Here is a 25835-nt window from a genome sequence, read left to right as displayed (position 1 = left end):
CTGCTTTCTGCAAGCTTCAGCTCTTTTGCCAGTCTTGCCAAAGCCTGTCGTCTTTAGGTGCTGAATTAGATGCGCGAAGGGGCTAATTATGAATTGTAAGCAGCGACATCAGTCTCGGCATATGTTGACACTGATATAGGCTTACTTGCATGTCAGCAAAGAACGTTTTCCCTCCTCTTTCCATTTCTGTTTATAAAAGAAGACAAAAAAACACTATGTTTGAGACACAGAGCCCTGGTGAACCGCCTTCCGCTGTTTGTGGGCGAGATAAGAAATGCCACTAGAACACAGCCGAAAATACTCGTCAGAAATCTAATAGAACAGGAAGGCAATCATAATGCACTGACATGTCAGCTCAATGGAGCGATACAGAGAAAAAGCGAGCGGGGAAGGGAAGAGAAATGTTTTGACAAGAATCTGGAGAAATGAGCCATTCAACTGGTTTAGGATTGTTTTAAATAAGAGCTGAAAATCGCTATGTCACAGCAAAACCACTTTCGTTGAAGCCCGTCTTAGCCTGTCTATCCAGTGTGGACTTGCTGTGCATGATGGTCAGTGCTTTAATTAGCATGCTAATAGCATTAGCTGATGAGTCGTAAACGTTTAAAATGGAAACCTGATCGAATGACAAAAACATACCTGTGGGAACTTGGAATATGTACCGCCATGTGCGTTTCGCGACATACTCGATGTGAAATGTTCACTGAGTGGTGCTAAAAGAGTGTTTGTTTTTTTCATTTCTGACTTGAAATGTCCGTTGAGTGGCGCTATAACTCTAATGCTCCGATGACGTTTTAAAATAACATACCATCTGCAACACCTAAACCTACTCGTTAGTATAAACAAAAGTGAATGTGACGTAAAAACGAGCATGCCGTTTTAGGTTATTTTTTTTCCGATCTCTCATCTTTCAGCTCTTTCATCATGAGTCATGTTTTTCACAGGATTCGTACCCCAGGATTCCGCATCCAAAGTCCAATTTCATGCCAGCTGAGCTACAGAGAAAGACTGTTATGTCCAGACAGCAAAACATATGGAGCTGCAACCATAACTGTGTATGAAAACGATTACAAGTGTTTGCAGTTTTACCACCTCTAGTGGACATTTCTGTTGGAAACTGTAGTGATATGTACTTATTGGTACATATTTCGTGTCTTGCGAAAAAGTTTCCACAGGTACGTTTTTGTCATGAGATCAGGTGGTAAAATGCACTCATGCTATTTCCTTGTGACATGATGGTCTAAATATTTTGTTTTTGTTTGGCTTCAATATATTTATCTGCAGTGTTTCAATTAGCATGCTAATAGCATTAGCTGTTTGATGCTTTGCACAGTAAAATGCTCAAGACAAAACACTGATGATCTCATGACGAAGACGTACCTGCACTGCACTGTGCACTGTAAAAAAGTTTTTACCAGTTTCAACTTAAAAACTTAAGTTTAGCAGCTGCCTTAAAATTTGAAGTTAAATCAGCTTAAAAGTACAAGTCATTTAAACATATTTTATTGTAGTGAGTCGAAATCACTTGATTTGAGTTGATTTAACTTAGAATTTTAAGGCAGCTGCTAAACTTAAGTTTTTAAGTTGAAACTGGAGAAAATCTTTTTACAGTGTGGGAACTTTTTTCGCAATACACGAAGCTCCATGTATGTTTCATGACATATTCAATGTGAAATGTCCCCTAAGTGGCGCTAAAAGAGTGTTTGTTTTTTTTCCCTGGAACAGATAATTCGTTTTGGTTAAATATTATTATATTTTATGTTTTCATTTTAATTTTTGTTCATTGTAATAATTTTTTTAGCATGTTATTTAAACATGTTTTTCAGTTTTAGTTTAAGTTTAGTTCAGTTTCCTTTTTTAGTTGGTTTCAGTTTCAAGTAACATGTTTTTTAATGGTTTTAACTATAAGTTAACTTCTTGTCAGTATATTCTGCATATTTCAAAGACAATAGAAGTAATTATGAAATTTCATATAATTATGTAATTAAGTTCTACTTAAGTTGATCAAAAAGCTGCCTCAGTTCCACTGTTTTCATTTAATTGTAAATAACATGCAATTAAGTGTCTGAAAACATTAATTTAAATTCACATGAATTATATTCTTTTAAACTATATTATTTTCAAAATAAGTACTCTTTTAAAAAGTCTGCTAAAATGTACTAGGGTTAAAATGGTGTGGGAAGGTTAAATATAAGGGTTGATCTATTATCGGCACCGATATTTTTATAGTTATCCGTATCAGTCAAAATTTTCACAACCGACTTGCCAAAAAAAAAAAAAAAAAAAGTAAAAGCATTTAAGTAAGAGTCAATCAATTATCTGAGCTGATATTAAGCATTTTTATGGTTAACGGTATCGGTCATTTTCAAAACCGACTTGCCGATAAAATAATTTAAAAGCATTTAAATTTTTTGTCAGAGCCCTTGTTATTTTTTATTTTGACATGAATTTTCAATTTTACACTAGACATGTATTGGTTCAAAATATTGGTTATCGGCCCACTTGATCTGTCATAATCGGTATAGGCATCAGCCCTGAAAAACACATCAGTTGATCCCTAGTTAAAAAGTTCACAATTTTTAAACCATAGGGCCATAATTACTTATACAAATTGCTAGTTGATTTGTCAGTTTTGAAAAACAGTGGTCTTGCACATCCCTACTCTACACATCTCAAAAATGTCAGTTTAATGTGACAGGAAGTACAATTCATACAGCAACTTTTGTTAGGCTGGTTAAAAACAAGCAGGCTGCAAACTCTTCCAAACACTCCCCTCTTCCCTTTTTTACTTCATAACTGACAACACCAATGAGGTGTACAGAATGATGATGACTTAATAAGCGGACAAGAAGTGTGAATGTTGTCTGAGTGTGCAGAGAGTATTTTTTAAGCGAGCCGCATGCTAGTTTAGGCCCGTGCTCCTGAGGAACAGGTTGTGACAGTTTGGCACACACTGTAAGAAAATAATGAATTCCAAATATTTCTCTCTCTGTTTGCCTCAGTGATACTGTGAGCTGACGGGTCAGTTCTCTAATAAGATACCTGTGACTCAGGCCCGTGTAACAAGACGTTCCCCTCAATCATTTTCAAGCGCCTTGGCTTCCTGGAAGAGAAGACGTAAGGGTACCTTGTTGGAGGATTAACTTTCCCCAAACTTACACTTTGGGGCCATACTGTGTACTAACAACATGGAACATTCATATACCACAATGAAGGGATTTTAACTTTTATAAAGGGACCATATCCTGTAAAGTTTGGGGTCTGTAGGATTCTTGTTTGTTTGTCTGTTTGGCTAGTTTAAACATGGTTAGTGTACCCAAAAATGTATTTACTTACAAACTTGTATGCCTTTCTTTTTCTACAGAACAATTTGGTCATTAATTTCTCACTCTGATGTTGTCCCAAACCTGTAAGACCTTCGTTTATCTTCGGAAGACAAATTAAAATATTTTTGATGAAATTCGAGAGCATTTTGACCCTGCATAGACAGCAACGCAACTGACACGTTCAAGGCCCAAAAAGGTAGTAAAGACATCATTAAAATAGTCCATGTGACATCAGTGCTTCAACCTTAATGTCATAAAGCTATGAGAATACTTTTTGTGTGCAAAGAAAACAAAAATAACAACTTAAATTCACCAATTTCTCCTCTTCCATGTCAGTCTTCAATGTGTGTCTAATGGATTTGGAATGACACAAGGGTGAGTAATGACCAAATGTTGATTTAAGTTCATCTTAACGCAAGCACAAAGTCTTTCAAATTCTACATACATTGAAAAAATCAAAACAATATCACTTTACCCTTTCAACGAACCACAAGTCGACGATGCTAAATGCTTGTGGCGATCAACGTGTTGCGGTTGCTATTACTGTGAACCAGTTCATCCCAGCGTGAACTCGGGGAGCCACTTTTCTCCCATCGATCTTGTGTGTCCAACTGTGAAGAATAACTGCAACAAACACCTCAAACGCACCAACAAGAAGAGAACTTACTCCTCCACCGGCGTGCCAATCAAATTCACCCACTCAAACCGCCTGATAGGTCAGGAGAGGTGAGTCATCAGTGTAAAATATGACTTCTATACACCATTGTGCACTTTCATATCGAAAAAGACGAGGCGAGATGAGGTCGACATTTAAATCAGCGCACGGACACATACTCGCGCACGGTTAATGGGTATTCTGTGCATTATTTCTGTGTAATATGCCATAACACTTATTCCAAATGAGCTAATTTGTTGGTCCGGTGAGCACACAAATCCCGTTAAGGTGTAATTCAAGAGTGGTCAGACTGTGCGAGCTCAAAGGTGAGGAGAGCGGGAGGAATTGTGGGTATTGACGCGCTTTCAGCGAGCAGAAATATTGAGCAGCGGAAAACTGCTGGAGCCCTTGAGAGAACTATAGAGATAGCCCGACTCTCCGCGAGCTGCTAAATGTCGAATTAAACAGTCAATCAATTTCAGGGTGAATAAGAGAAGGGAGAGAAAGAGTAAGAATGGGCCGACGCATCGACACGAGTCAGGCTGGAAATAAATGAGGTCTCGGCTCATAATAAACCCATATTTGTAATAAACAGATGCTGTAGAGCCATAAAATTGTCTTTTTAAATGGAGAGGGATTTGGCTGATGACGCACCATTACACACAGTGTTAACGCCCGACAAGGCCAGGAAGGGCCAGATAGATAGATGAAGAGAAAGATGGCACGCTTGTTCTCCATCACACTTCCCTGCTCCCGCTCTTTTCAGGTCTCTCGCTGTGGAATGAACACTGAAGATATTCTGTAGCGAGAGAAGCTAATTTTATTCATAGGACCGAAAGATGGATAAAAGAGAACCGAATAGAGAGGGAGAGGGAGAGGGAGAAAAGAAAAGACGGGAGAAAAAGACCGACAGCCAGAGAAAAGCAATGGATAAAATATGTATTGAGATTCAGCTGTGTAATGTTACACGCCACAGAAACAGAACGGCAACAGCCTGAAGCCAATAATTCTACGCTAGTTAGACTAATGCTAACAACAAATGACACCGTTTGAAGTTTTCACTTGGAGAAATTCATTGTCTAACCATACTTGTTGAAGGGGAGGCCCTTTGTCTCTCAGGTGTGAATCACTAAATATTCATGGTCACTCCCTCACATACGTCCTTTCTAACACAAAACACGTCTTATATTAAATAAATACATTGTTTTTGAATGTTTTTCAATGAGTCAGCAGGATGATTTTTTTTCTCAAAAGTGTTTGAGGGGTTAACGCATTACAAGTAACGTGAGTTAGGTAATAATATTACTTTTTTCAATTAACTACACTGTAAAAAATAAAAAACAATTTGTTGAGTCAGCTTAAAATAATTTGTAACCTGGCTGCCTTAAAATTTTAAGTTCAGTTAACTAAAATAAGTTTAGTCAACTTAAAATGTTAAGTTGGACTAAGTAACAACTTAGATATTTGTGTTTGCTAAACTTAACAGATGGGTAAGTAACCCAGCTGCCTTACAATTTTAAGTTGATTCAACTCAAATATCTAAGTTGTCACTTAGTATAATTTAACATTTCAAGTTGAATAAACTTTTTTTTTGAGTTGACTGAATTTAAAATTTTAAGGCAGCTAGGTTACAAATTATTTTAAGCTGACTCAACAAATAGTTTTTTACAGTGTAGTAAAGTAGCGCATTACTTTTGAATTTCTAAGAAAATATCTGAGTTACTTTTTCAAATAAGTAACGCCAGCTACTTTTTTCCCCATTTATTCATTTAAAAAAAGTCTCCTGTCAGGAAATTGGGAGTAAACATGATGTTAGTGTATTCTAGACTAAATGTGAACATGCATTAATTCATCTCACTCACAAAAAACAGATTCAGTATTCCTCAAAATGAAATGCAAACTCAGAATATGACGCAACCCTGCAATAATTAAATATGTTAAATAAAACAAATATCCTTTATGTATGTAATCCCATTTTATATTTTATATTTTTATTTTGTAAAATAACATTTTTGAAAAAGAAAAGCATGTATTTATGTAGTGTGAAGTCTGATCTTTGAGAAAATATAAAGTGTCCCTAACTTCTTCAATTGTTTTATTTATTTATTTATTTATTTTATTTTATTTACATTTTTACTGAACTGTACCATAAATTTGTCCTATGGTGTGACATAGCAAAAATAAAGATAATAATAATAATAATAATAATAACAATAATAATACTAATAATAATAATAATATTATTATTAATAATAATAATAATAATTCAAAAAAAAAACAACCTCTTAATAATATACAAATAGCATAAGAGAGATTTGTCCTTGTTGTTATACACACTTTTTTTACACATTTTCATATAGTGCTATTTATTTAATATGAAATTATAATTAACATCACTTTTTTCCCCATGACTTTTTGGGACAATTTCAAGACAAACTTTGACAACAAGACAAACTTTGCTGTCATCCGTTCAAAACTGCTGAAAATTATAATATTTTAAGATGAGTGATATTTATATCTCCCCTATGGCAATACTTTTTTTTAAAGATATTTTGAGATAAAAACAAATCTTTTATGTATGTCACACCATAGGACATTATGTCACACTAAAGGACAGAAATAGTTATTAAAGTATTTCTGTTTAATTTTGAACATGTCAAAGGAGAAAGAAACAATTTTTTGATAAAAACAGTATCAACATGTTTTTTTTTAAACAAAACAAAATAATATAATTTTCATAACTCAATTTCAGATGAAACTCATCTAACTCTCTCTTCCACTAATTTCTCTCCCTCAATTCTTTCTGTTTTAGAAACAAAGTATCACATTTTATACTTATATTTTCATGACACTTTATAACAGTACATGTTTTCTGCAATCAGAAAATAGTTTAATTAATGTAATTACTGAATTTAAGAACACTGAAAATGTTAAAAAATTAATAAAAGTTAAACAAATCTTATTTAATTATTTAAAATGCTTCTCAAAGAGACCTTGTCCTCTGGTGTGACATATTTGTGCTGTGGTCTGACAGTACAGGCGTCACACCGGAGGACATTTTCTATCACGCCATAGTACGTTTCAGCTTTTTGTGTCAATTAATGACCTTGCTATTCCGAATTAACCTGTCATTAGTGGTTAGCGAGACACATTTGAATAATTTTCCAGTTTAACATAGTTTAACATACGGTTTTTAATTAAAAATATAATTTAGGGGTGTCACATTGATCACGTGCTCATGTCATGGGCTTGACAGGGGGCTTCAGTACTGGTAAAAAAAAAAAAAAATACATTTTTTGGAATTGGATTTAAAATCAGAATATGGACATGGTTTTCAGAGACAAAATGTATCAAGTTCCTACGCTTTCAGCAATATGTGGATAAAGAAAATGATTGCCCTTTACAAAAACAGACACTTGTACAATTATGCCAGAGGTATTTATTAAAACTGTTTTGCTTTTCTTTTTCATTTATAAAAGTTGTAATTTATTGAACAATTCTTGAGACAGTCACACCATAGGACAATTTTGACTGCATTTTAAATAACTACAATATTAATTATATTCATTTTTCTCTTGTGGGACAGTGAAAATGTCATGTCACGTCAACAACCCACAACCCTGCTCACACATTATTATTACCCCCTCAGAACTCAGAAGGTTAAAAAAAGAAAGAGAAGAAATTGTTGAATAAAGTCATTATTTTTGTTTTCATTATCGTTGAACCACATTATGGTTGAACCACTGCTGTCACATGGACTACTTTATCGATGTCCTTACTACCTTTGTGGGCCTTGAACGTGTCAGTTACACTCCTGTCTATGCAAAGTCAGAAAACTCTCGGATTTCATCAAAAATATCTCAATTTGTGTTCCAAAGATTAACAAAGGCCTTATAGTTTTGGAACGACATGAGGGTGAGTAATTAATGACAGCATTTTCATTTTTGGGTGAGCTATCCAAGGCTTTTTCCAGCAAGGCTAGCAGTTCTGTACCAAATAACTAGTTTGTAGGTGTCTCATATCACATCTACGCATTCAGTTACAAACAAGATTTGCAACCGAGAGCTGCAGACACATGCAAAGCAATTAAAAATGGAGCAGAAACACAAAGAAGAGATGGAAGGAATAATAATGTGAACTGGCAGTGGGAGTATAACGGAGCACCTGTAGATGCCGAGAGGAATTATCCTACTCATTTTCTCTCTGTTGTGTTTGTTTGAGAATGTGGCAAAAATCAGCGCCACGGGATTGAAGGCCTGTGGTCTACAACCACACACTCTTTACTCTAGTAATTACATCTCTTTCTCAAGGGCACCTTGTCCTCCAAAATCACTTTTGAGTCCGAGAGCAGTGTGGGACGACGCGGAACCTCACATGTGCAGAACAAACGCGTAATTGAGGGACCGCAGTGATTAGCCCGAGCGCCATTTGTTGAGGACGCACATCTGCACCTGTGCATGGACTCTGTGGGCCTTCACTGGCAGATGATAAAAAAAATAGCAGCTGTAAATATTTCCCACAAACCCCCTTTGGCCAAGCACAAAATGTCTGAAATCTCCCTATCTCCCTTCCCTCATTTTCACTTTCCTTAAGGCTGCAAAACTATCCAAAACCTGTAAAGAGCAGCACAATTGAGCACTTTACCCACACACACTTCACACACCAGCTTCGGGTGGCATGAAAGAGGGACAAAACTACTGGGACACCAACAGAACAACTTTAAAAAAGGGCTACAGGCTGGCAGACATTTTGTGATTCCAATTATTTATTAATATTATTTATAGTACAATAACATTACTTTTTAGGTGAAGGTTTAAAGGAGAAGTCCACTTCCAAAACAAAGATTCACATATAATGTACACACCCCCTTGTCTTCCAAGATGTTCATGTCTTTCTTTCTTCAGTCGTAAAGAAATTATATTTTTTGAGGAAAACATTTCTGCATTTTTGTCCATATAATGGACTGCTATGGTGCCCCCGATCTGAACTTCCAAAATGCAGTTTAAATGCGGCTTCAAACGATACCAAATGCGGTTGTAAACGATCTCAGCCGAGAAAGAAGGGTCTTATCTAGTGAACCGACTGGTTATTTTCATTAAAAAAATACAATTTAAATACTTTTCAAGCTTAAATGCTCGTCTTGCTTTTCTCTCCCTGAACTCTGTGTATTCTGACTCAAGACAGTTAGGGTATGTTGAAAAACTGCAATCGTATTTTCTCCCTCAACTTCAAAAATCATTTTAAAATCATCCTACATTGCTGCAGAAGTACCGACCCAGTCTTTGCAACGTGAACATGCAAAGAAGATCAAACACCTTTAACAAAAAAGGTAAAACAGCGATATAGGACGATTTCGAAGTTGTGGGAGAACATGAGATGGGAGTTTTTCGACATACCCTAACTGTCATGAACCGGACAAAAACAGTCTAAGCAGAGTAAGACAAGACGAGCATTTGGCATTAAAAAGTATATAAATTGTATTTTTTTTATTAAAATAACCAATCATTCCGTTCTCGGCTGGGATCGTTTACAACCGCATTTGGGATCGTTTGAAGCCACATTTAAACTGCATTTTGGAAGTTCAAAATCGGGGCACCATATCAGTCCATTATATGAAGAAAAATGCTGAAATGTTTTCCTCAAAAAACATAATTTCTTTACGACTGAAGAAAGAAAGACATGAACATCTTGGATGACAAGGGGGTGAGTAAATTATTTGTAAATTGTTGTTCTGGAAGTGGACTTCTCCTTTAAAAGACATTGTGTGCTGGCTTGACTAGAAAGAACTCTATGCAAATTGCTCAGTTTGTTTACACCAATGTGTTTCAGTCATGTTTACTATAAAAACTCATGTGGAGATAAAAAACGGTTGTTTTTAACAACACTGCATCGCATAAACACTCATGAGTCAAAAACACTTCAAACACTCAAATCACCATACAAACCTCAAAACTTGGTATATAAAATATGACAAGTACAGCAATCAACTAACTGCTCATTTGAGTAGAGGAACAAACTCATCCTGACTTCACACTTAAAAAACATTTTTTTCTCAGCTTGTTCAGTTAAAAAACAATATACTTAAAATTGTTATACACAGTAGATGTTAACTTAATCCATTTGTGTTGGGAGTACTTGCCAGTATAATAATATTAAACATTTTTAAAATACTTTTTATTACTTTATCTACCAGGGGTGGGCGATATACCGGTAGACACAGTTAACTGGTAGGAATTTGTCAACTATCAGAGATTCGCGGATACATGCTTACATGATGTTGATGTGCTACGTGGTGACAAAAAGTTATTTTTGCCACTTTATAGGCCTTGAACTGTTAAATACACTCACTAGTATGTGTTAAAATGCCTGTCTTTGCATGTAAACACAGTAATTTAGGTCTTAAGTGAAAGCACGCATCTGAGAATGAAAACATGTGTGACAGTATATTGGATCCGGGCAGCTCTTAAAGTGACAGCAGTCTAATATTCCTGCTGTCTGTCATTCATGTTAATCAAACAACAAAAGAGAGAAAATCTCTGCTCTTGACCAAATCACTTTTGTAACTTTAATATGATGAAATATATATTTAATTTACACATTTTTTTTTTTTTAAGGCTAGTATTAGTTTTTTTGTGATACTGACACTGGTGACAAAAATGATGAACTTTCTATGGTATCAAAAATTTTGATACCATAAAGACCTTATTTAAAGCAAAAATACCTATGTATTGTGATATATATTGTTACCGTGATATAAAATATAGAAAAACTACAGTATGCATTAAAAACCAGGGGTGAAAACTTTTGACCGGAATGATATGTACATTTTTCTTATTTTGCCTAAATATCATATTTTTTTTTTTCATTTAGTTCTGCCCCTCAGATGCTACAGAAGATACTTACATGTTCCCCAGAAGACAAAATAATTTACATTTACCTTGATCTTCAAATTCCAAAAGTTTTCACCCCCGGCTCTTAATGCATTGTTTTTCCTTCTAAAGCATCAGTGAGTGTTTGAATCTTCTGTAATAGTTGCATATGAGTCCCTCAGTTGTCCTCAGTTTGAAAAGATGGATCGTAAAATCATACAGTCATTGTTGGAAAGGGTTCAAATACACAAAAATGCTGAAAAACTAAAGAATTTGTTGGACCTGAAGGATTTTTCTGTAGAACAGCAAGCAGTTTAACTGTTCAGGACAAACAAGAGACTCATGAACAACTATCGCTAAACAAAAAAACACAGCTGTGAATCATTCAGGTAACAACACAGTATTAAGAATCAAGGGGATGTAAACTTTTGAACATTTTTATAAATTCAACTACTATTTTCTCTTGTGGACTATATGTAAATGTCTTTAATGTGGAATATATAATTCAGGACAGTAGTCAATAAAAAATAACATGCATTTAATATGATCCGTTTTATTTTGGTAAAAACATTTTGTAGATTCTGAAAGGTGAATGTAAACTTTTGACTGTATATATTGTAAATAATTTTACTAAGTTAGGGTTAATAAATAAAACAAGGATTATTAGGGTTTTACACGAAAAAACAATTTCAGTTTCAAAATATCATGTTTCATGGTTTTGTAACTGTAAAATTTTGACACATTAACTGTCATTCACTCAAATTAAAGTCTATCACACTGATTTTCGCACCAAACATTTATCTTGATTCGAACGGGCATTTTGTTTCTAGAACTTAGCATTTTTTGCTGAGAAGAGCCAAAACTGAAACACAATAGACCAGTAGTTTGATCTGTATGGCGTAGGCAATTAAATTTGTGAGTAACTGAATGATTGATGTTTTCTGTCAGGACTGAGATCAGATAGACTGACAGCTTGCAAGGATAAACTATTCAACCAGCTCCTGGCAAAAAGACATTTCCTCCTGGTTCAGCTAGATTGCACCAAGCTCTAAATCAAATCAGACGCCATCCCTAGCAGGCGGATTTCAAAACCCCCCGGTATCTCTTCCTCTTCTCTGCTCCTGATGTGTTTCTTATTACACTGTTTCCCAAATGTGAAACTTTTTGGTCAGATCCGAGGCTCGTAGTGTTAATAATTAAGCCATCGCTCCGCTCGGTCGACTAGGTCTACACACTTCATTGCAGTCAACACGGCATATCCAAACAACCCTCCTCTCCTGCATGGATAAAAACACACACGGACGTCCTCGCAGGTGCTGCTCGGCCAATCAAAGTTCCTCCTACAGAACCAGCTTCAGGAGGATGTAATTGTGGGAAACACTGTGCTGGCACAGCATGAGAGCATATCTGTGCAAATTAACCATAGATTGATGCAGAAAAACAGGCAGGTGTGGATGGGCGCTGGGCCTAGGTGAGGAGTTAAATTACAGAGCTGACGAATACACTGTCATCATCTGCGACACAAAATATTCAGGCGTTAATAATGAGTGTGGTATTATAACAGCTAATGAAAGCATGCGGAAGGGTAGAAGAACAGACAATTTTACAGATCAAATAATAAACAGTAATAATTCATGTGAGTGTTTTAACAAAAATACGAGCTTCTAATGTCTGGTTTTGAACCTTGTTTACTTCCACTGTGTTACTATATCCATGTGATAATTATATATTTATATTATATCTAAAATATGTATTATATTTGTATATCATATAATATAAAATCTATAAAACCATCCAGGTTTGCTGTGCTTGTATGTGGGACAATTTGGATAAAAATGTGTGATCATAAAATAATAATAATAATAATAATAATAAATAATTTAAAACTTAATATAACTAAATATTTGATAAAATATATTAAATGACTATTGTAATATTTGACTATAAAAAATAATTATTTAAAATATAATTTTATATTACTACTATGACTTTACTACTACTTCTACTACTACTACTAAAAAAAAAACAAAATATTATATATCAATATAATAATAATAATAATAATAATAATAATAATAAAGTATTATTATTAAAAATATTTAATAAAATATATCAAATATGACTATATATTAAATATGTAATATTTGAGTGAAAAAAAATCCAGTTTTAATTATTAATATTAATAATAATAATAATAATAATAATAATAATAATATATTAAATATTTAATAAAATATATTAAACAACTACTATAATATTTGACTGTAAAATAAAAAAAATAATTATAATAATTCAAAATATTATCTTATATTACTATTACTACTTCTGCTAAACAAAAATATATTATATAAAAAAATTCTACATAATAATAATAATAATAATAAATTATTCAGTATTATAATGATTAATTTACAACAACAAACAAAACAACAACAACAACAACAACAGCAATAATAATAATAATAATAATAATAATAATAATAATTAATAAATAACTATTATAATAAGTAAAAATATTAAATATTTAATAAAATATATAGGATATGACTGTTACTGGACTGGACTGAAAATACAAAATCCAGTGTTTAATAATAATAATAATAATAATAATAATAATAATAATAATAATAATAATAATAATAACAATAATAATTATTATTTTTATTATTATTATTATTATTATTATTAAAACATTAAATATTTAATTAAATATATTAAATATCACAATTTTAATATTTGACTGTAGAATAAAAAAATCAGTGTTTAATAATAATAAAAAGGAAAATAACAATAATTTATAAAAACATTATTATATATTGTAATATTATGTAATCATATATAATATATTATATTATATTATATTATATTATAACTTTACAATACAAACATAACATTAGAATATTTTATGGCTGATTAAATTTTTATTAAAAATTAAACAATATATATGACATTGAAAAAAGATCTTGATCTGCTCACATGTAAAGGAACACAGAGCCGAATTAAACTGCAATAAGCCATATTGCAGTTTTGATTAAGCTCGCAGCTCTAGTTGTGATTATTGCGATTATGTTGCACAGAATTCACACTTTCATTACTGATGTAAAACGACTTGTCACCAGAAACTTCTGAACATGTCAAACAAATCAGTTTGCGCTCCACAGAAAAACGACAGACAAGAGACAGAGTAAATGATGACAGAATTTTCATCTCTGAGTGATAAAATTGTTCAAGACAAAGAACTAACAAGCCAAAAATAAATGTTCCTAAACTGGAGAGAACATTCTCAATCACTCATAGGGATTCATGTTTCTGACTGTTTGTGAGCCGGCAGCATAAAGCAGCTCCATGTAAGGATTGAAGTCAGCTGCCTCTGAACACAAAGTCATCACCTGAACGCATAAATCAGCCACTCAAAGCTAATTGTTATTCCGCTTCCATGTATTCTTTGATTGCGCCATTCACATCTGAGTCTGTGTGGGCCAGGAAACACTAAGCTATCTTTGACACATGGATCTTTTATAAATCAAAGGACATTTATTATCTCCGTACAAACGACCTGGGGAATTCTCAGATATGGAGAGCCACAATATCATTATAAAATCCAATCCGCCGGGTGTATCGAATACGTCCCATGATTACTTCCACGCGAAAAGCTCTGCTGACATAATGAACGGGGCATTTGCCGAGCCCGTGATAACGTTCCTGCTCCGTATCGATCTGATCTGGGAACAGTGGATATCTTTAACGCTGCAGTGGAGAGTCCTTTAAATGGCTCACCTCCCATACCTCATTTATCAAATGTAATCTGTTAGTATTCCACAACATTAATCAACCCGCTGTCCCACTTTCTCGTGTCTGCGCGTTCACGCGCTCTCGTGATGTGTGTGTGGGAGTCCGGGAGATTGTCTAGTTGTTGATTTTGCGTCTGCTCTTGATTAAGGGTGTTTACAGGTAAAAGTGTGTCTTATAAAGCTTTGCCCGGACTGATATTGATTCTCTACAGAAATTTATAGCCAACCAATCATACAACAGGTGAACACAAAGCCATTTTACAACATCCAGCTCGGCGTGAAAGAAAAACCAGATGATGTATTCCACCCTTTATCTCAGACAATGAGCTACAGCTGTAAATCTTTGCACATAAAAATGTGATTCTGAAACTTTCTTCCAAAAACTATTGAGTTTCCTAATCGCCAATATAGCTTTCAAAGGCAACACCCTCCCAGCTAACAAATACATGTTCTGAAAAGATTGTCGGAAAAGTGATTTGCAATATTTCTAAAATGTTAAAATGTCCAGTTTTCTTCTCATGGTTAGAACTTATTTAAAATTTAGTATAATTTTCTCCTAACCTTTTAAGTATAACATTCTTTGAATGTATATTTGAAGAGTTTATTTGCAAAAAACGTTTATTTGCGGAACCCCAAACACATTGTGCCAAAAAACAGTACTGTCCACTTTCAAGGCATCGTGAGTCAACATTTTACTGCAGAAGCCGACAGGCGCCCTCGTTGTTTGTGAACAGAGGCCGATAAGTCCATTTTAGCGAATCAGCATGCTGTATTTAGGTCAGGTGACAAGGTTGCCAGTCAGTTTGAAAAGACGCGCTATAGCTGAGAGGAGTTTTGTCAAAGCTGACTAAAAGTGATCGAGGATGGATCATTTCGACAAACTTGATGAACCTGTGATATCTTCTTCAGGGCGTAAAAGGAAAATAAAAGTTGTAACTTTTTCACGGAACCTTGCTAAAGCCACACGTTACAATGGTAAATGAAAAGCTGCAACCATACAGTCTATGATCACAACAACAAAGCTTGTCATGTGTCTACATTGACAGCTGATGAGATTACAAAGACAAAATTAGTTTTTTTTTGGCTAACTCTGAAACTTAAAATGTGGAATTATCTGTTTTTGCAAATAAACTCTCCTTTGTCATATTCTAAGAACGTTAACATTCAGAAAATATCATCATAAAGAAGTTCCGAGAATGTTCTTCTAAGAATGTTTTATCTGAACAATAAGATGAAAATGCATATTAAATTGAAATATTATAAGAATGTTTTATAATACCTGAAAAATGTTCTGTCTTGACATTTATATAACCTTTAGAAAACAGTGTAATTGTGAACGTTCCTTATTATACCTTTCGGCATTGAATGAATTCCAGCTTATATAATTTTTCTTACTTTGTTTGCCATATTTAGTTCATTTTTCACTAGGTATTTCCATCATCATGGATTTATTTATTTATTTTTTGCCACTGAACTTATCCGCCATGTTGCATTTACAGTGCCCTCCAGTAATATTGGCACCCTTGGTAAATATGAACAAATGTGCAATTGAAAGTGGGAGGAAAATCTCATCATGAAATAAGTGTTTTTCTCCAACGCATGTTGGCCAAAATTACTGGCACCCCTAGAAATTCTAACTCTAAAATATATTACCATTCATATTTACATTTTAATTTTTAGCACACCAGGGTGACTAGCAGCATGAAATTGTCCAGTCAAGACTTTCTGTTTCACAGAAATATAAATATGAGGGAAGACAAAGGCCAAGTTCCCTTAATCATCCATCACAAAGAGTAAAAGCAAAGAATTTAGTTCTGAAAGTGACTGTAAGAAACGAGCTAAAGCATTCAATATCCCCATTTCCACCATCAGGTCAATAATTATGAAGTTCCAATCAACTAAAGATGTTACAAATCTGCCTGGAAGATCGTCCTAATGCACTGTTAGGAGGAGAATTTCAGTGGGCAGAGACTCACTCGACATGTTGTTTGGGATGGTTTCAAGAAAAATCCTCCTTGGTTATCCAAAAACAAACTGCAATTAGCTCACCGCCATATTAGATTAGCTTTTCTGCCATCTTCGATTCATTTTATTATTTATTTACTTTTTTACTGAGCTTATCCGCCATTTCAGATTTACATTTTCACTGAGGTTTTCCGCCATTTTGGGTTTATTTATTTATTTAGTTAGTCACCGAGCTTAACCGCCATATTGGATTTATATTTTTACTGAGCTTGTCAACCATATTGAATTTATTTTTTCACTCAGCTTACCTTACATTTAGTTTTTCACTGACCTTGTCCATGTCTTAAATTTATTTGCCTTAAAATAATATAATTAGGCTGAAAAAAGGCATCTTAGTAGGTAGCATTAAGTTAAATACATAATTTTGAAGCATTATAGGTGTGTTCCTGATATGAAGGCTCTTTCAAAACAATGTTTGGAACAGACTTTGTGCACCTATGATGATTTAAAATGCTTTAAATGGTGCTCACTATGTTTTGGAACAGAACTCACACAGTTTATATACTAACTGTCAGCAATCTGTCATCACAACCCATGTAAGCAGTAAAAAAGCTCAATCCCTTAAAGTTCCTCTATTAAAATCTCATTCAGCTGAGGTCCATCGTCCAATAACACACAACAAAGATATGAGTTTAGAGGCGATCACTCACCTTTCTTGTCCCCAAAGAAGAGCGTCTGTTGTGCAGGGTTTGACCACTGGAGGGAGGTGTTGTCATTATGTTCCACACGGCAGGTCAAGTTGGCTATTCCTCCTTCTGTCACAGTCATGTTCTGGACAATAGGGAACTGGCCTTGGGCTCCTGGAAGATACAGACAGAAAGTGTGTAAGAGACAGTCACAACCACAGCAACATATGGAGCATTCAACCTTTAGCATGAGCGCAGCTATGAACAGAAAGAATCAAGAAGACGACGAAAAGAGCTAAAAAACTGTATCATTTGAAAAGAGTAAAACAGCTCTTTCAGAGAAGTTCTTGTAATATTAATGCCACATAAAAAACACCAAGCATTACAATGTTTTACAGGCAGTTAAAAATAGAGCATGATGGAAAATATTCAACCTAGTCAGTCAAAGTGACAGATAATGACTATTTGCAGCGCAACCTCTGGCTATAATGCATTTTGCTGAAGCCCCGATCATGTGGTTTGGTTTGTGGTAGAGCTGTTCCAGAAAGGCAAAGTGGAAGAGAGTTATTTGCATCTAAACGTGGGTGAAAATACAGAAGGCGATGAAAGTTACTTGCAGCACTCAATACTAAATCATAACTGAGTCAGAAACACACGAGAAGAGCAGGCAACCGCTAAACTCATGCCTTCAGAAACGCAAGATCTGTGAAGAAAGATTTAGGCCTGTTTTCAAAGGCAGCCAAATGACAATAAGCAGCTTTTGTGGCAGAAGTTCAACCCGGAGGTGTTAAAGGAATTTAGGACTCATCAGAAATCAGAATAAAACTGAAGCTTTTGTTTTAGCCTGCAAAGTCAGCAACATGATGTTAAGGTATTGTGGAGGCCGAATGTTTTTGAACTGCAAACCTGAGTCAGTTTCCCACATTGAATTTTCATTTTTCATTCTCACCTAAAGGTCAAGGTGATTTTTTTTTAAATATTATGCAGCTATTACAGAAGGTTCTAATGCTCACTGATGCTTCAGAAGAAAACACAATGCATTAAAAGCTGGGGGTGAAAACTTTTGGAATTTGAAGATAAGGGTAAATTTAACTTATTTTTTCTTTTGTGAAACATGTAATTATCTTCTATAGCTTCTGAAGGGCAGTACTAAATGAAAAAAATATGATATTTAGGCAAAATAAGAAAAAAGTACACATCTTCATTTTGTTCAAAAGTTTTCAACCCCCGGCACTTAATGCATTCCTTCTGAATTTAACTTATGTCTTCTTCGGTGAAACATGTAAGTATCTTCTATAGCTTCTGAAGGGCAATACTAAATGAAAAAAAATATGATATTTAGGCAAAATAAGAAAAATTTACACATTTTAATTTTGTTCAAAAGTTTTCAACCCCCAGCTCTTAATACATTGTAGTTCCTTCTGTAATAGTTGCATATGAGTCCCTCAGTTGTCCTCAGTGTGAAAAGATGGATCTCAAAATCACACAGTCGTTGGAAAGGGTTCAAATACAGACAAAAGCTGAAAAACCAAAGAATTTGTGAGTGTTTTCTGAAGAACAGCAGGCAGTTCAACTGATCAGTAAAAAAAAGAAAACACATCTGTGGACCATTCAGGTAACAACACAGTATTAAGAATCAAGTGTATGTAAACTTTTGAATGGTGTCATTTTTATAAATTCAGCTATTATTTTCTTAAAACACACACACACACACACAAACTGAAAAGAGGGGCGGGGTGAGCAGAGCTCATAATCATTTAAAGCAACATGCATCGAAACAGCTCGCTGTGAACAGAGCTGTTTTTGATGAGGTAAAAAGGGCGTTGTTTTACACGACCTTTAAGAAATTTTAACCAAAGTATGTTGCGGACATTTCATGAAGACCCTAAAGAATGACCAACTTGGAAAATGAGTATCTGATGTCCCCTTTAAAGGTAAACAAACAATAAAATGACAAATGAATTAAACTCAATCTTTAAACAACAGGAAAATGACTTCTGTGTGAATGACAACAGAAACAAAATAGGATGTTCCCTAAGCATCTAAATCCACAGATGAGGGTCACTCTAGAGCCCTTGCTTACTATGATCTGAGCCAAAGACTGAATATAGGTTTAGCTCAGTGAGAAATAATTCACAAACTGACATCCATCATGGCACCCCAGGGTTAGACAGGCAATAACAGATCACCTTGTGCAGGGAGGGGAGCTAATGAAAAACCGTACACTCACTCACACACACATATATATAAAGACAACCCTGGAGAGGACATGATAGATGAATAATCTGTATTTATTTAAAGTGAAGAAGTGATGACTCTCACAGACCAGAGGTCAACATCTCCAGCGCCACCGCTGCCAGACAATGGGACGTCAGGAGAGATGAAAAATGTTGGAATGTGATGTAATAGATAAAGGAGAAGGACGATGGTGCGATGGAAGAAAAACTCAGTGTCCTAACCAAGCAAGTTTTGAGAACTAAGTCCTAACTGAAAGAGAAAAATAGCAACCACACACCCAGAGAAGTCATGGATTAAAATGCAAAAGATGTGATTTGGCGCATGATTAGGACACGGTGGGCACAGATTGGTGGCTGATGAGAGAAATAGAGATCGACGGGTATCTAGTTCAATTCAACTTTGCAAATTTAACATCTTTTTCTGTCCGCTGCTAATTGCAGCGTGTCACAATTAGCCTGATTTGAGAGCCCGTCCAGATATGGTGTAGCTTTCATAAGAGAACCAGGAGGACAAGAAGAAATGAGCGAGTGAGAGAGACGGAGAGGGAGAGCTGCTAAGGGCCTCTCCACAGGCTTCCTGACAGAAGAGCACGTCGGCCAGCTGTGGTGCTTATTTCTTTTCCGTGCCTCTGGCGGTCATATTACATACACACAAACACTGAGGAGGCGTCCGTTTGGGATTTATTTAATTTCCTTGCTTGTTTTAGTGAGATGGAAACAGTTGAGTATTCCACAGTCTTGATTAGTATGAGCTGAAAACACTATTGCACTGTAATGCTAATGAGATTTATTTACAACAAACTTGCAGATAATGTATGATAAAATAAAAAAACATGAGATACGGGTCATTTTGCTACAATTTGTTTTGTCACGTTCATGCAGGAGCAGAGTTCAGTTCTGCTTTTAGTTGTGTATTCTGTAATTGAACCTTAAATTCACAGAAATTCAAACGGCTGAATTTTGAGAGTTTAGTAACAAAAAAACCTGCAATATTTGAACTGGTGGTGGACCAATATGGATTTTTTGATGGCTGTTGCCGATATCAAGCCAAAATCTTAAGGTTACAAAAGGGTTTTGAAGTGATACAATAGCCTAAATAACCTTTCTGTGAACAGTTCTTAAAAGAATCATATTTTTCTTAGCATGAAAAATATTTTAATAATCTAAAGAACATTTTTACACTATAAAGAATCTTTTGCGGAATGGAAAGGGACCATCGATGCCAATAAATAGCTTTTACTTTTGAGAGTGTAGTAAATAATGTGCACAGTGGTTTCAGCATTTAAATTTATATTTACTTTACACATTTACATATTTATAAAAAACAAAAAACAACAACAAAAAAAACTCCATTCACATTTAGTGTTGTCAAAATAAGTCTTATCGTCAATACTAATTGGCCAAACAGAAAAACGTAAAAATAAATAAATAAATAAATCGCTACCGTCCACATCCTCTTTTATGTTCAACAGAAGAAAGAAACTTGTATTTTGCATATTTCCAGCTAAGCTTTGAATAACAAATAACTGCTGAGAGACACCTGAAACTACCCACAATGCTGAAAACATAATTCTTTAAAACATACAGTGAGAAAAAGAAGGAAATATGCGAATATGTGAACTGTCCCTTTAAAAGTTTAGTAAATGAAATATTAATATTAGCAATGTACAGTCAGACCAAACACTTTTCAGATGATTTTTTTACTAGTGGGTGCAGGACACTGTAGTTCATTTATGTAAGTGAGGTCAACAAAATAAAGTAAACTGTGACATATTACACCCAAAAATTCTTCATACAGTGGACTACCAGTAAAAGTGATAAAAATTTGGGACCAAAAATTATTCAGACACTTTGACCTGACCATGTTTTGCTTAAGTGTTTTTTTTTTAAATTGCTTTTTACACCACAGACTGAACAAAATTAAGCATTGCTTGGTAATTGGTTAACAAAAGTGTTGATAGTTGTGTAAATATTGTCATAGTAAAGTTTTGTCTGAATTTATGATTGATAGTAATCCATTACATACCTTTCTATCAAAGTTATCTGACATTATCAAGATGAATTTATGACAGTTTATTGTTCTTGTCATATTTTATTACAGTTTTCTAAACTATAGTGAATAAACTGTGATAATGTGAGAAATGTTGAAGGGGTCTGAATACATTTTGATTTGACTGTATGTGTTGTATATTCCATCAGGTCATAATGCACATTAATTCTGAATGGCTAACTATGCTATATAACATGTATAACAATACGAACCCTTTCTGGGTTCAGATGGTATAGTTATAGCATGCTAACCAGCCAAAAACATGACCCTATCTGGCTCAGGGGTCATATGAGACAGTAGAATAGGTCATTTACTACCTGATTAAGGTCTCCTACAGACCACAGCATTACAGGCGGAGGAAGAAAGAGACAGAGAAATGGATCTGTATTACTCTAGGTAGGCAGGATACATTATTCATCTGTGTTTTGCATGAAGCATGGCCTGCCAGCCCCTGTCTCTAGTTCTCTCTCTCTCTCTGCTTCCTTGATCTTCTCCTGCCTCATTTTCTCATCCCCATCCCTCATCACTCTTCTCTCTATAATCAGGAGAAAGGGTCAAGATCCATGGGAAATCAGTCATGGGAAACTGCACCAAAACTGTAGGTGCAAATCTGGTTCTATTTTTACACACGTGCTTGATAACAAACAATTAAGACAAACGAAATCTGTCAACTTAAGAAGTCCCAGGAGGGCCCAAAACTGTGCGAATGCAGAAGACGATCACTGAGGTGTCACCATTCAGGAAGAAGAAGAAGAAAAAACTAATTAGGAACTAACTGGAAATTATCATTATAAAATAAGAAAATAATAAATTAAATAACATTACTAAACAATATAGTATAAATATAGTATACAATAAACTGTAATGCAATAAACTGTGTTCAGCAGTTGCAGGAGAAACTAAAATTGAAGGCCTTAGACAGGCTCTTCAAAGTCCTCCATGGACAATTCATGCTATTGTTCAAACGAGTCCGTTCTACTCGCTCTGCGCTGGAAATATGTTAAGTTCCGGACAGGTTTTTACCATTAATGCAAAGCGTATTTTCGAGATGTGCTTCCAGCTATTCAGAAATGCCTGTTATTTTGCATATTTCCAGCTAAGAGTGCTTTTGAATAACAAATAACTGCTGAGAGACACCTGAAACTACCCACAATGCTGAAAACATAATTCTTTAAAACATACAGTGAGAAAAAGAAGGAAATATGCGTAGCTGAAGAGTTAAAACAGTTCAAAAGTTCAACGCTGAGGTATCTCGCAAAACAAAACTTGAAATAAAAATCAATAAATAAATGAAAAATAAAGCTGTTTCCAGCATAATGTGCAATGCTACATAGAAATGTTACAGTAAGTATTTGAAAGGTCAAACCAAAAAAGTAAGCAAAAATCCAAAAATGAAACCAAAAATGAACATTTTGTCATTAACTTCACCCTCATGTTGTTCCAAACCCGTAAGACCTTCATCTTCAGAACACAAATGATGAAATCTGAGAGCTTTCAGACCATTCATAGACAGCAACTGATACATTCAAAGCCCAGAAAGGTAGTAAGGACATTGTTAAAGGAGTAGTTCACTTCCAGAACAAACATTTACAGATAATGAACGTCTAGGTTACGTACGTAACCCTCGTTCCCTGAAGGAGGGAACGGAGACGTTACATATGGGAACTCGCTTGAGAGTCCAATCATCTCCAAGCCTTATTCAAAAGGCCAATGAACATTCATGAACATTGGCGAGTGGTATTTGCATGCCGAGCCACTCCCCCGTATATACGGATATATAAGAAGGCGGCGTGCAACCACTCATTCAGGCTTTTGCTGAGGAGCCGAGCTGCAGCCCGGCGTCAGCGCGACATCAGGTCGTGGCAGGGGATGTAACGTCTCCGTTCCCTCCTTCAGGGAACGAGGGTTACGTACGTAACCTAGACGTTCCCCTTCAGTCGTTTCACTACGACGTTACATATGGGAACAGACCCATGGAACAGGCCACGAACCAGACGTCGCGTTACGCAACACACCGCGTGCCGACAGGCGGACGTGTCAGCAGACGGATATGAGCGTAACCTTCCCAACGCCCTGGGGGCCAATAGGGGGCCCCACAGGGATGCCAGTTGTACTGAAACAGGAGTTGGGGGGGCGGAGCACATGAAATCTCTACATGTGGAACACAAGAAATTCAATATATCCATAGATTTTAGGGATATATGAGGGAAACATCGGCCTTCTGGCTGACCGTGGAAAAATACTGAAACATGTTGCCATAACCTGCTGGGCGAAGGAGACCCAACCGGAGCACAGACAAGCACTACTCCGCACTAGGCCTGACTGCGGGGCATGGAGGACAACTGAGGGAAATAGCGCACGGATCCATTAGGAATGGCGCAGCAAGCCGACACCAGCCGGACTCCCGCTCGCCTGTGATGTCTATGTTAAGACACGGGAGGATACGGCCTCTACGCGAAGGTTGTAGAACCTGGCGAAGGTATTAGGTGTCGCCCAACCCGCAGCTCTACAGATATCTGCTAGTGAGGCGCCATGAGCCATCGCATAGGATGAGGCAACACTCCGTGTGGAGTGGGCACAAACACCTAAGGGGCATGGCTCTCCCTGGTTTTGGTACGACAGGGAGATGGCATCTACCACCCAATGGGCCAACCTCTGTTTGGAGACAGCATTCCCTTTCTGCTGACCTCCAAAGCAGACGAAGAGCTGCTCGGTGCGTCTGAAGTGCCGAGTGCAGTCCACGTATATACGCAGAGCGCGAACTGGACACAGCAGCGCAGAGGCTGGGTCTGCCTCCTCCAGGGGCAGAGCTTGCAGGTTCACCACCTGATCGCGGAAAGGCGTGGTGGGAACCTTGGGCACATAACCAGGCCGGGGTCTCAGGATGACGTGAGAATCGCCGGGCCCGAATTCTAGGCACGCTTCGTAGACAGAGAAAGCTTGTAGGTCCCCTACCCTCTTGATGGAGGCCAGTGCGGTCAGGAGCGCTGTCTTGAGTGACAGATATTTTAGCTCAACTGACGCAAGTGGCTCAAATGGGGCCTCCCGCAGACCCTGGAGGGCGACGGAGAGGTCCCAAGAGGGTATGGGGTGCGGCCTGGGGGGATTAACCCTTCTCGCACCCCTCAGGAACCTCATGATGAGTTGGTGCTTACCTAGGGATGTTCCATCCACTGCATCGTGGTACGCTGCAATGGCAGCAACGTACACTTTGAGAGTTGAAGGGGACAGCCTGCGCTCCAACTTTTCCTGCAGGAAGGGAAGCACTACTGCAATCGTACATCTCTGTGGGTCCTCCCCGCGAGAGGAACACCAGTCGACGAACAGACCCCATCTCAGCGCATAAGCCTGCCTTGTGGAGGGGGCTCTGGACTGAGTGATAGTTTCTATCACGGCCTGTGGAAGGCCGGAGAGGTCTGACGCGTCCCGTCCAGGAACCAGACGTGCAGGTTCCGCAGGTCGGGGCGCGGGTGCCAAATTGTGCCCATCCCCTGAGAAAGAAGGTCTCTCCTCCTGAAGCGGTCTCATATTCTCAAGCGGTCTCAAGCGGTCTCGAATGCATGTTAGCATGCGCTTCGTCGTGAGCATCTTGAACGGCAGCCTGAGAAGGGACCGATTCAGGGCTCGAAGATCCAGGATGGGTCTTAACCCACCGCTCTTTTTGGGCACGATGAAGTAAGGACTGTAAAACCCTGACTTCATCTCGGCTGGAGGGACAGGCTCGATTGCGTCCTTCGCCAGTAGGACTGCAACCTCCGCACGGAGCACAGCGGCATGTGTGTCCAAATGGACGGAAGTGGAAAGGACGCCTCTGTACCTGGGCGTACGCCTGGCGAACTGAATCGCATAGCCGAGACATACCGTCCGAATCAACCACCGCGAGGGGCTGGGAAGCTGAAGCCAGGCTCCCAGCCTGGTCACCAGGGGTATCAAAGGGACGTTGACCGACGTGACCGCAGTGGGGCAGCCTGGGGGGGGAAGGGGAAGGGGACTGATCCCAGAAGGAAGAACGTCCTGGAGAAAAGTCAGACTGCACTGGGCAGCACTTACCTTTTTCCCTGGTTCCCGCGCTGGCGACATCAGGCTCCGAGTCCGAATCCGAGGAGACACTTCTTGGGCGCTGCTCAAAGATGGAACTCGGGGCCTGAACCCCGGAGGTGAGAGAATTGACTTTTTCTGTGACAGCTCCCGGCCCTCCACCGGGAGTGGGGACGTTGATGTTGTCATCCCCCAAAGAACGATTCTCTCCACCTCCG

The 25835-nt window shown here is 37.0% G+C and overlaps 1 protein-coding gene across 6 annotated transcripts in view; it reads right to left on the bottom strand.

Moving 5' to 3' along the window:
• cadm2a (cell adhesion molecule 2a) overlaps window positions 1-25835 on the bottom strand; it is a 572131-nt gene that overhangs the window by 82158 nt on the left and 464138 nt on the right. For all 6 annotated transcript variants that reach the window (XM_051121608.1, XM_051121609.1, XM_051121604.1 and 3 more), the window contains one exon: window positions 17317-17466. In XM_051121608.1, the coding sequence (XP_050977565.1) occupies window positions 17317-17434 (118 nt within the window). In that variant the 5' untranslated portion in view covers window positions 17435-17466. The remainder of the gene's footprint in view (window positions 1-17316; window positions 17467-25835) is intronic.

The sequence above is a fragment of the Labeo rohita genome, chromosome 10 (assembly GCF_022985175.1).
Source record: "Labeo rohita strain BAU-BD-2019 chromosome 10, IGBB_LRoh.1.0, whole genome shotgun sequence".
Classification (NCBI taxonomy): Eukaryota; Metazoa; Chordata; class Actinopteri; order Cypriniformes; family Cyprinidae; genus Labeo; species Labeo rohita.
Note: the sequence above shows the minus strand (reverse complement) of the source record. Positions and strands in the feature narration are given on the sequence as shown.